General features: G+C 32.6%; 1 protein-coding gene across 1 annotated transcript in view; it reads right to left on the bottom strand.

Annotated features, from left to right (window-relative positions):
- Nucleotides 1-11,682, bottom strand: part of Sycp2 (synaptonemal complex protein 2) — a 101,769-nt gene that overhangs the window by 67,772 nt on the left and 22,315 nt on the right. The window contains exons 14-18 of the mRNA XM_004644207.2: nucleotides 11,029-11,123; nucleotides 5,022-5,082; nucleotides 2,423-2,571; nucleotides 1,592-1,666; nucleotides 1,127-1,264 (exon numbers count right to left, since the gene is read on the bottom strand). Of these exons, the coding sequence (XP_004644264.1) occupies nucleotides 1,127-1,264; nucleotides 1,592-1,666; nucleotides 2,423-2,571; nucleotides 5,022-5,082; nucleotides 11,029-11,123 (518 nt within the window). The remainder of the gene's footprint in view (nucleotides 1-1,126; nucleotides 1,265-1,591; nucleotides 1,667-2,422; nucleotides 2,572-5,021; nucleotides 5,083-11,028; nucleotides 11,124-11,682) is intronic.

Here is an 11,682-nt window from a genome sequence, read left to right as displayed (position 1 = left end):
GATCACAAGTCCGCATCTTGTACAGCAATTAACCACCAAGAAGAATATATGCAGTGTATTATTTGTTGAAAAATAAAAAAAAAATAAAATTAAAAAAAAAACTAATTTAGAAGCTACAATAGTAACCTAGGTATGCTGAGATGAGTAATGGAAACAGGAATAAAAAAAAAAAGAATATGAGAAACAGTTCGAAAGGACAGCCTTTATCTTGTTGGCTCTATATACGGCAAAACAAGAGACTGTTATCAGTGATATTGTTTATAGTCATTTTATTGAAGTCATGAAACGAAATGCTGATGTGAGACAGAAATATAGTGTTTGGGGTTAGATTTCAGGAAAAGAGCTACAGAGACATAAAACTTTGAAAAAGTCAAGATATGGCTACAGCACTCTGAAGACAGGTCTGGACACTTAAGATGATAAATATAATGGTAAATTAAAATAAGCTCAAATTATCATATTAAAAAATTTCTGTAAGACAAAAGGCAACTTTTAGGAGATTTGGCATAAAACTTAAAGAAAACCTCAAAACCAGTAGAGAATTATCTCTGGTGTAGTAAAAGCAATAGGAAGTAAACTAGGGTACTAAAAAAAACACTGAAGGAGAAAATCTTCAATAATATCAAAAGTTCTAGCAAAGATGGAAAAAAAAAAGGCTGAGATGTGGTCTACAGAAAGTTCTTAACTGAGTAAGGATAAAAGAAGCAGGAAAAACTATTCATTGCATTTTTTTCTTCATATAAACAAACAACATAATAAATTTTTATTATAAGAGCAAAGATAAATAGGGTGAATGGGAACAAATGGTAGCTAGCCTATTATCTGTAATTTATGCATATGCATTATGTATAGTACACCTTGTCTTAATTCTTAACCCCTAAATATATGGGTAATCTTCTAAAACAGTAACTTCTGATGACTGTACTTTAAAAGGTAAGGATTCAACACAATTAATATATAAATTCAAGATGCTTTTTTCTGTACTTATATGTAGCAATGATTATAAATAACTATTTTATTTTGATACTGGGAATAGAACTCTTGACCTTCTGCTTTCCAGGCAAGCTCTGCACTTATGAGCTATATTACTTGCTCCCATAAATAACTATTTTGATACCATACTTACCTCTGGCTGACAATTTTTTCTGTACTCTTGGTTACTGATACAATTTGTAGGATTAGAAAATTCCTTCTGGGGGTTAGATTTTTCTTTTAAACTAGTGAGTTCTTCAACATTTGAGAATTGACTTTCTGGCACAAGAATCTGTTGGAGAATGCAGAAAGATTTTTAAAAGCACAAACTATAGGAAGTTCTCTAAAACTACTGACTGTCTTAACACAGCTCCCATTTACCTACATTAAATATAAACCTTTTCCTTTTTAATCCATAAACTGATTTTTATGATATGACCCCAACAAAAAAATTTACTTTTGCAAACAAGTTTTGACAGTAGTAGAGAGACATATGCCTTTAATTTTCAAAGTTAGTAAAATTGGCATTTATCAATAATTTTTTACTTTCTGAAATAAAATAATTATTAATAATTTTTAAAATACTATGTCCAATGATAAAAACAAGTCAGAGATATACCTGTGATCCACTTGCATCAAAAAGTATATGCACGGATGTTTTGGCAACTGAAACACCTTGTTTTCTGGAAAATTCCTAAAATTAATTCAGAATGATAAATTTTTCATTTTTAACATAATTATTTTCTATCTATTTTCTTCCATAATTATCAAATTATTCCAAATAATTACTCTGCATATAATAAATATCCTTCCTTGGAACACTTTAGTTACTTCCTATTAACAGTCGTAGCATGTAATTTTGGTCCCTATATGATGGTTCTTCAATAATATGATGTTATTTTTACATAATTTTTTGTGCTATCCAAACTTATCAACAGAATCTCCCTTCAAGACATCAATATATTGTCACCTTAGAGTCTCAGTTATACAGTATCTTGCTTCTACTATCTTGGACAGCATTTTATCTAAATTTTATTCTTCTACTATACAAGCTATTTCAATCCTCACTTTCACAATAAAGCCTTAACTTCAAACCTGACTCCATTTCTGTAATTCACTTTCCTTGGACTAATTTTGTACTTCTGGGTATTTGTATAATTTTCACAATGCTTAGTATCTTGTAAACAGTATCTGTCTTATTTCATTTTTTAAATACATGATAGGAACTTATGAGATATACTGAATAATTACTAATTCTGTCATTTGCGATACTTTCTAAAAGACGTCTCAAAAGATATAGCTAACTAGTTGATGGTTATTCCACCAAACAAATTTAAAGAACTGAAATTTCCATGTCATTTTAAGAACTCTAGAAAGGGGGGAAAAAGCAATGAAATTTATAGCCTGAAAACATTTCCAGTAAATATTAAAAATTACTTCAAAAACTTACCCTATATTTACTGGCACCAAAAACTTTTTCAACCACATCAGTGATTTCTAATGATGTGTCAAAATACAAAAGCAGTTCCTTCCCTTCTCTGTTACTAATTTTTACTGTACTTTTCAGAATTATACTCAGCAGCTTCTTTGATTCTCTCACTGTACACAAAACCACATTGATTAGTCTGTATTTATATGATACCATTCTATATGTAGAAGAAAAATACACAGTATATTAATTAAAGTGAACTGAATCAAAATTCAAATTTTAGAATTAAACAACGTTTAAGCTAATTATTTCTGGTACTACCTATTTAAAAAATCAAGGCAATTTACATTTCAGAGTCTCAGTGTTTTGCTCATTGAATTGCATGGTAATGTTATAACTAATGATATAAAGCCTGGAATAGGTTCTATATCAATAAAATATTCCATAACATCTAAAAGAGTTTTTACTTTTTACAAAAGATAAAAAAGACAACTTTAATTCAATACAATCACTATATTTCTATACATAAACAGCTTGTTAATCATTTTTATTAAATCTAAAGTTGTCACTAATATAGTGACAGTAAATCATAATTTTAATAAAGTATGAAGTGTGAGGTAAGAATGCTTTATTCCTGATTCCTAATGATTTTATAAATCCAGTGAAAATACTGTAAGTACCAGTTTATAAGATGTATTCACATACTACCCTCAGAAGAGTTGCCAAAATTTAACCTGGTACCAAATTAAACTGCCTACATTATGAAGTAAAATTCCAACACCATGGATACTATAAATCTTACAGGGTTCCTACTGTTGCCTGAGAGGTTTCCACACTTGCCTCTAGAGTATACTTTTATACAGGTGAAAAGCACCCTGATGGAGAAGGATCACACAAAGTATGAAAATTTGTATCTGAGAAAGTTCTGTAGGCCACTCTATCATCTCGCCTAAAAACAAATATCTATATAGGCTGTGAAACATTCTGATTCATAGGAGCCGTGCTCAAGAAAACAGGTTTTATTTACTTTGAGACATTTATAGTCATGAAATTTCCAGTCATGTCCTTTGATTGAATGAAAATTATTAACTGATTGAAGGCAGTAGTGACAGTTTCTAACTGAAAGTAATAGTAGTAATTTAAAAAAATTAATGAGTTCAAGTAAAAAGTTTTCAGGTTTCCAAGATGAAAATTTAGGTGGCTCTAAAGATATGATGTTTAAAATATACTATCCAAAAAGACAAAAGCAGGGAGAAATGAATGCTTTCATAAGAAAGTTCATTTCATATAAAACAAGTTAAAAGAGGGCAAATAGAAAAATCTAAGTAAATGGGGATATATATACATTTACCAATTGAAACATTACTGTTCACATGTTATTTTTCCCATGCTGATATATAACTCAATCATAAATAAGATTTTTTTTTCTTTTTTTTTTTTGTGGAACCGAGGATTGAACTCAGCTCCTTGCACCTGGCACGGAAGGGCTTACTCCACTGAGCCATCTCCCCGGCCCCATAAATAAGATTTTTAGAGTGCTTGATAAAAAACATTCTAAAATATATGCAGATATTCAAAAGGCCTATACTTTCCAAAACAATCCTGAAATACAGTAGTTAGCTGAAAAAGTAACTATAAAAGTTCCTAAGATTAAAAAAAGAAATTCATAAACTTGTGGTATGAGCATAAAAAATGGCAAACAGATCAAATAAATCAGGGAATCAAGAAAAAAGGCCATTCTTATTCAGTCATATGCTTTTCAACAAAGGATCTGAAGAGATCCAGTGAATAAGTGCAGGTTATTTCAGAAAATAATCGTGGAATAAATAATCTTGGAACTGCACAGCCACATAAAAACTCATTTGCTGCATAATCCCATAACCAAAAATTCATTTGATATGGATTATAATACAAACAAGTTCATGAAGTTCTTATACTTATAGAAAGCAATCATCATAAAACACTGATCAAGTGGACTTCAAATTTAAAAATCTATGTTCACAAAAGGCACCATTAAGAAATAAATAAGATATTGACTGGGAGAAAACACAAAATGTATCAAAGGACTGGTATCCAGGATACATAGGAATTCCTGGGAGCCAATAATAAAAAGATAGTTCAATCAATAAAACTGAAAAAAGTTATTTCACTAAGGAAGATATATCAATGTCCAATAAGCACATGGAAGGTGCTAACATCCCTCATCATCAGGAAAATGCAGATCGAAATCATAGTGAGATACACCTACATGTCCATTCAAATAGTTAAAATACGTCTCAATATCTAAATTTGTAATGATAGCTATCTTCCAAATTATGATATACAATACTACTTACAGAAATGGGGAAACCAGATGTTTGGATTTAATCAAGAAAACGAGATAGAAATCCAAAAGCCTTAAAAATACTGACCAGAAAGTAGTCAAGACTGATCACTAGTTTTAGACTAAATAGATGGCAGAGGGTAGGGGAGATTAGAGGAAAATGTAGACAGGGAATTTGGTATTTTTATATATACTAAAATCTCAAAGTGTTAACTTTGCTTTCATGAGCCTGTGTTCTTAATGCAGAATACAGTTTCTAATCCATGCAAGACTCAGAGACAGTTATGAACACAGTACCTTCCACACTGTACAGCTGCACTTTTTCCTCAGGCACAGTGACTGCTTCCCATTGATGACGCTTAATTTTAAAAACAGATTTTAAAATTTATTCCTGATTTAAATTTCTTTAAACATCAATTATACACTACATAAACTACGTTATTTTTAGAAATAGAACTAAGTAAAAGTTTATGTAATATGCTTCTTGCTCTACATACTACATATTAACACTACATATCATTTAATTTGTTCACTTTTAGGAAGAAATGATGGTATGAATTTACTATTATTACTTAAAATAACTAAGTTTATTGGTACAATTCAGACATGCGGAGTGATCATATTCATCGTACGGAATTTATTCCTGTCCACGATATACCCTAATATCCCTTTTTTCCTATTCCCTCTCTCTTCAGCCCCTTTTCCTCTTGCTATTTACAAGGCCGTGTTTCCATTTTGTCCTTTTCCTCCCAACCGTTTCTTTTCCTTTCTACTCCATTCCCCCTTTCCTTCTGAACAACTCTTATTTCGCAATTTCCATTACACATTTTGGATCCTACTTACACATTCAGTTTTTCACCCTAGAGGTACAATACGATATTTACACACATGTGTGCAATTTATTTCACCTAAGCATGGCCTCAAGGTCCATCCATTTAGGTGTAAATGTTTCAAGTTTATCCCTGTCCTGGTGAAAAGCAGCGTGAAGAGTCCTTAAAAAACCAGACCTGGACATACCATTTGATCCAGCTAGTCCCCTTCTTGGTATCATCTCAAAAGAACTAAAAGCGCCATATTACAGTAATGTGCACACCCATGTTTATAGCAGTACAGTTTGTAATAGCTGAAATCTTGGAAACAGCTCAAATGCTCATTAACTGATTAGTGAATAAAAAATGTATTTTAAATGATGGTATAAATTTTATTTTTTATTCTTAACCATAAAAGAAATATGCAGTAGTACCTTTTTTTAAAAAGGCAAACAATAACTTTTTTTTTTTTCCTTTGACATATTGTAAAGTCACTGCACTCCCACTCCTACTACCTACTGCAGGTCCTGAAATCCTAACACTCAATGTCACTGATTGTTCTTAAGAATCAAATACTGAATGCACACGAATAGTAGTCTAAACTTTTTGCCCTTCCAACTGTTTTCACTGAAATCTGTGTAAGCTGATTAAAATTATACTGAATTCAAAAAGTTATAGGTAGAAACTAGATACTAGGGCCAGGGAGATGGCTCAGTAGAATAAGTGCTCGCCTGGCAAGCGCAAAGGCTTGAGTTCAATTCCTGGTTCTGCCAAAAAAGAAACGAGATACTGTTATGGAAAATGGCACCCTAATGCCTTCTATTAATCTTTTGAAGAAAAATATAATCAATTCTTGTGTTATTTAGGACAATTTGTTTAATACAAATTCTTCTGAATTGTTAATCTCTTCACTGATTCTCTCCATACCTTGGTTGAACCATTTGCAAACTGAGGGTAACACTTCCTTTCTGGCTTTCTCTAGTTAGGGCGCTAATTTTGCCATACCTCAAAACTTCAGTGTCAAGAGAAAAGTGCTAATATTCTCATCTCTTTTCAAAGTTTTGAGCAGCCGCTCACAAATTTTCTGCTTTGAGATACATACCAGTTGTCATACTCTACACTGTTAATGTATCCACCTAAACTTCAAAATGACTTTCTTTTTCATATACTGAGGTAATTTGTTAACTGCTTCCAGTATAAAATCCCCAAATATTCTTACTCTTCATGATCCATATTTTGCCCTCCATATTTTATGGTGATCTATTCAATTTTCCCTCTGCTATTTTCCTTTTTCTTACTCTCAGTACTTTTCTTTAATCTTCTGTTTACCTCATATCTTATTGTAGTACTCTGCTCTCTTTCACTTAACCTCACCTCTTTTACAAAGGTTTCAACTTCTCAGGAATGCCTAAACTTTCATCACTCATGTGCCACTGCCTTTTCATGAGTCACTAGTTTTTATTTTATCACACTAGAAGTATTTCACAATGTAATTTCCTTAAAAAGAAAAAAAAAAAAAAAAAAAAAAACGTTGCTTTGACTTACGTAGTTTTATATACCCTTTTATTTTAGCTTATTCTTCAAATATCTATTGGGCTAGTTTCTTCTACCTGTGTTATAGAAACGTATGTTGTCGTAATTATTACAAAGGCATTCATTAAATTCCATGGTTTTATCACCTATATATAAAGAGCTTCTATAGTTCTAACTCATGGCTCAGTTTTTCCAGCTGAGTAGGAAACCAGAATATCCAACTGCCTAGTAGGTATCTTCAGCTGCAAATGTCTCCAACTTAATACTTAAAGCTAAATTCCATATTATTCCCCTAATAAAATGTATCTTTCTGTGGTAACATTTTTATCTAGTTACCTAAGTTTTATTAATCCTGTTGTACTAGAATCAAGTTTGCTTAATTCTACCTTCTTTCCAGTTTTTTTAATTCATCCCTTTTCATTCATCTCAACTATAATAACTGTGACCTCTCACATGGACTATCACAAAAGCCTCACAACTGCCTCTAATCTTCCTCTTTTAAATTTAATTGCACACTAAGGAGAGTCACATGGGGAGAAGACACTCTCTCAGGCTTTCACAGAGAGCACATTGGCCAAGCCATGGCTGTGACTCATCCACATGGCTGCACTGACAAAGGTTCTACAATCTGAGGTACAGGATCTCAGGATAAATCCTGAGGGCATTTCACTGACCTTATCAGACCAAAAAGCTACAACTCTTGTTGCATAGGTCCCGCTTTACCTTGGTCTTAACCATCCAGTAGAAAAGTATGAAGACGAAATATAGGAAATAAAGCCATGCTGTTAAGTTGAGCTGTGGGGGACTCAGGTCAATAATTTCTGACATTGCCAGTTAAACAGAAGACCCAATGCTATTATGGGCTACTGGACTCTTTTAGAATATTTTGCTGAGTTTACACACCTATAATATTCAATAACGGAACTTAGAAAAAATGGGGTATACCTATGAATGTCCATTTTGTATCTGTGTATTCAAAGTGGTTGGGATAGATATATAGTTGCATTCTCTTAATGAAGGGAATGATTTGTTCTAATGGTGTTTGTAAATAGGATCACATGTCCACATCTTGTACAGCAATTAACCACTAAGAAGAATATATGCAGCGTATTATTTGTTGAAACTGTACTTCTGATTTGATTTGAAACTGTCTCATTGCTGTTTATCAATAAAACTCTGAAAAAATAAATTAATAAATAAATAAAAAAGTAGATACTAAAAAAAAAAATTTACTTGCACAACCTGAGAATATTTTTTACATGAATGTGTTCCAAGTGCCTAGTTTGCTTAACATCTAAATTTTTAGTAAATATTTATTGATATTTTAATTCATATTCATTCATTGGCTCTACACTGCCTTATCTTTTCCAATCTTCCATGTACTGTATGCACTAACCACACATCATTCAATATTCCATTTATTCATTCTTTTAACAAACATAAGTCTTTGAATAGCTATAAACAAGAACAGACCCTAATACTATGAGTATCGTACCATCAGAAATAGACAAATAATAATAATAAATGATTTTAAGCAGCAACAACTATTATACAGGAAATAAACAGGGCAGTGTGATATTATGTGGTTATAGACCTACGTCATAATGAGTGACCTGAGATTTCTATACAAAAGTATGATTTATGCTCAAACCTAAATAGGAAGGAGATAACAAAGATCTAAAGGAGGTGTAGGGCAGCCAAATAGCTCAACAGATTAAAGCATATCCAAGCAGGCACAGGGGCCAGGAATTTGATCCCAGGGCCTGCCATGCCGGCCCTGCCCCCGGGGTGCACTGAAACAGTAATTGAGACTGGGCATGATATAATTCCAGCTATTAGGAGGCTGTAAACAGGCAGATTACTATGAGTACAATCTAGTAGTAAGACCCTGAACACCCTGTAGACCCTTCCCTAAAAAAATAAAATAAAAAATAAATAAAAGAGGTGTCATAGGCTGACAAACCAGGAAACAGCAAAACTACAAATGGAAATGACCATTCAAAGGAAAACAGATGATAGCCTCATTACAGAAAATAATAGATTTTCAGAGAAACAGCCAGGAGCTAGGCATATAGAGCCTTGTAAACTGTATTAAACAACAGGTTTAGCTGCCACTATATACAAGATTATTTCTTGGTAAAGAGGTGGAAATATAAAGAGAACATAGCAAGAACATGAAACACATTTTTGGGAAGACAAATCTCTCAGAATCTTAATCACAATCTAGAATATACTTTATAAATGCATTTTATGGTTTCCCTCACATATATGCTATATTTTGGGTTATTTTCTGGTCTATATCCAACTATCTAATGAATGAAAGTAAGCAATGCTACTGTCTTCTCAAAATAAAATTCCTATTTCTGAAAGAAAATTCAGCTAATAATACTACTAACAAACCATTAAGGAAAAACATACTAATCAAAACTGTAATAGCCAGAGAAATAGTACACATTCATAGAATTAGATTTTACTCAAACATTCTAAGAAAGTTGTATAAAATTAAAAATATGTGGAAATATGGAGATATCTGGCTAATAAAAGTTTACCCTTATATAAAAAAAGTGTTTATGAAATACACTAATATGACTAAATTATCAACAGCCACAATGAAATTATTAAGTGCTGGGCTGGCCAGAGAGCTTAGTTGACTAATGCTCCTGCTTAAGCAGAGTACAGTGGCCAGGGTTCAATCTTCCAAGTGCTGTGCCAGCCCTGCCCCTGAAGTGTGCTGAGATGGCAATTGAGACTAGGTATGGTGGCACGTGCCTGTAATCCCAGTGCTTGGGAGGCTGAAAACAGGAGAATCACTATGAGTCTGATATATGTAGTGAGACCCTGTATATGGACCCAGTAATAAATATATTTAAAAAAAGAAATTAGTAAATGCTGTAAAGTCTTATTCAGGTTTTGGTAAAACAACTATACAACTTGAGCTAGAAATGTACTGATGTAGCAAATAAGAGGTGTTAGCAGTCACAAAACACCAATTCAAGGACTTCCTTAAATAACAATAAGAAGTTAATAAGGCCTCTATTCAGAAGGTTTAAACACAGATATGGTTTAGCACAGAAAGAATTAAAATTCACTTCCAAATGCAATGCATAAATCAATCCCTATTTTAAAGGAGAAGACTTAGGAGATTACAATAAATGGCTTTATTTGATCATATTACTAGTTTAAATAGAGTACCTCCATACAGTATTTTTAGAGGGAAAATTCTAGAAGGAAAAACTGTTCTTTTAAAAACTTTATCCTCTTTGAGGGTGGCCTACCCCTATAACTGCCTCTCACGGCTCTTTGTTTGCTTGACCCCTGTGACCATAAGAGGATAACTGAACATACAGCACGTCTGACTGGACCAAGGCTTGTGGTCATTAATCTAGCCCTATAACCCATGTTCTCACCTGGCTAGCTAGTCAGAACTGTCAGGCTGTCCTGTCCTGCCTTTGTAACCCTGCTTATACCTCATATAAAAATTCTGCCTCACAAATACTCACAGGCTGGCTTTTGTTGAAAGTTATCCTAGCCAGGACCACCAGTGTAAAACAAAGCTTCCCACTGTGTCCTGACTTCCTTGGATGCCATTCCTTTCTTGGACTCAGTTTTGCCACAACATCTGAATAGTAAGTATCTTTTTATTTTTAAATGTGGTACTGGGGATCAATCCCAGTGCCTCGCATATGCTAAGCAAGTATTCCACCACTGAAGTGATTAGAGTCTGCTACTGTCTTTTCCATTCAACAAAAGTATCAGAAATAATTTTAATTTCTAATTAGTTTGCTTGGCTACTACGCCAGTCAAACAAAGCTGTGAGAGCTAACAATAAAATTAAATGAATGACTAGAAGTATAAATATACAAAGAAATGCACATTATAAAGTGAATTTAAAGAATTTTACACACACACACACACACACACACACACACACAGAGTATAAAGACGTTTTGAATAAAGCTTACATCATCTCCAGCAATGTAGAATGACAGAGTCTGACTCCCAAGATTAAAATCAATCCAAAAATCTTCAAGTTTTTCATCTGATGGTATTTGCAGCTAAGAAAATATATAAAGCCATCACACAGTATGCTTATTGAAACAGAAAATTATGGTGAGCTTTTATTAATCACAAATTTTTGTCATCTTAATTGGCTTCATTTTTAATACTACAACCCAGAAACACTATATTCCACAGAGTGTTCCATAAATCTTTTTTAAAAGAAAAAACAATTATGGCTAGGTGAAGAGAGTAGACAAGTAGGGCATTTACATAAATTTAGAAACAATCCAAAGAAATGATATTTTAATACCTTATAAGTATCAGCTAACTTCAAGAAATCACAAATATTCTAAGTGCTAATGAAGTTTGAAAATATTAGTGTGGCTATATTCATTAATGATAAACAATGGACTTGATTGAGAAAAAGAAAATCTAAAGAGCTACAAACTATTATATTTCAAATATTTTTGGTTATAAATATGTTAATAGAATCTTTACGGGTATGACTGGCATAAAAAGCATGCTGTATCAGCTGTATTTGTGATCTAATCATAATAATCTTTCTTTTTATAAATTATAGGGGCTGGGGAATAGTTCAGTTGAATAAGTGCTTGCCT

The sequence above is a fragment of the Octodon degus genome, unplaced genomic scaffold, assembly GCF_000260255.1.
Source record: "Octodon degus isolate 3935 unplaced genomic scaffold, OctDeg1.0 scaffold00194, whole genome shotgun sequence".
NCBI classification, from domain to species: Eukaryota; Metazoa; Chordata; class Mammalia; order Rodentia; family Octodontidae; genus Octodon; species Octodon degus.
This window is presented reverse-complemented; position numbering and strand designations above follow the sequence as displayed.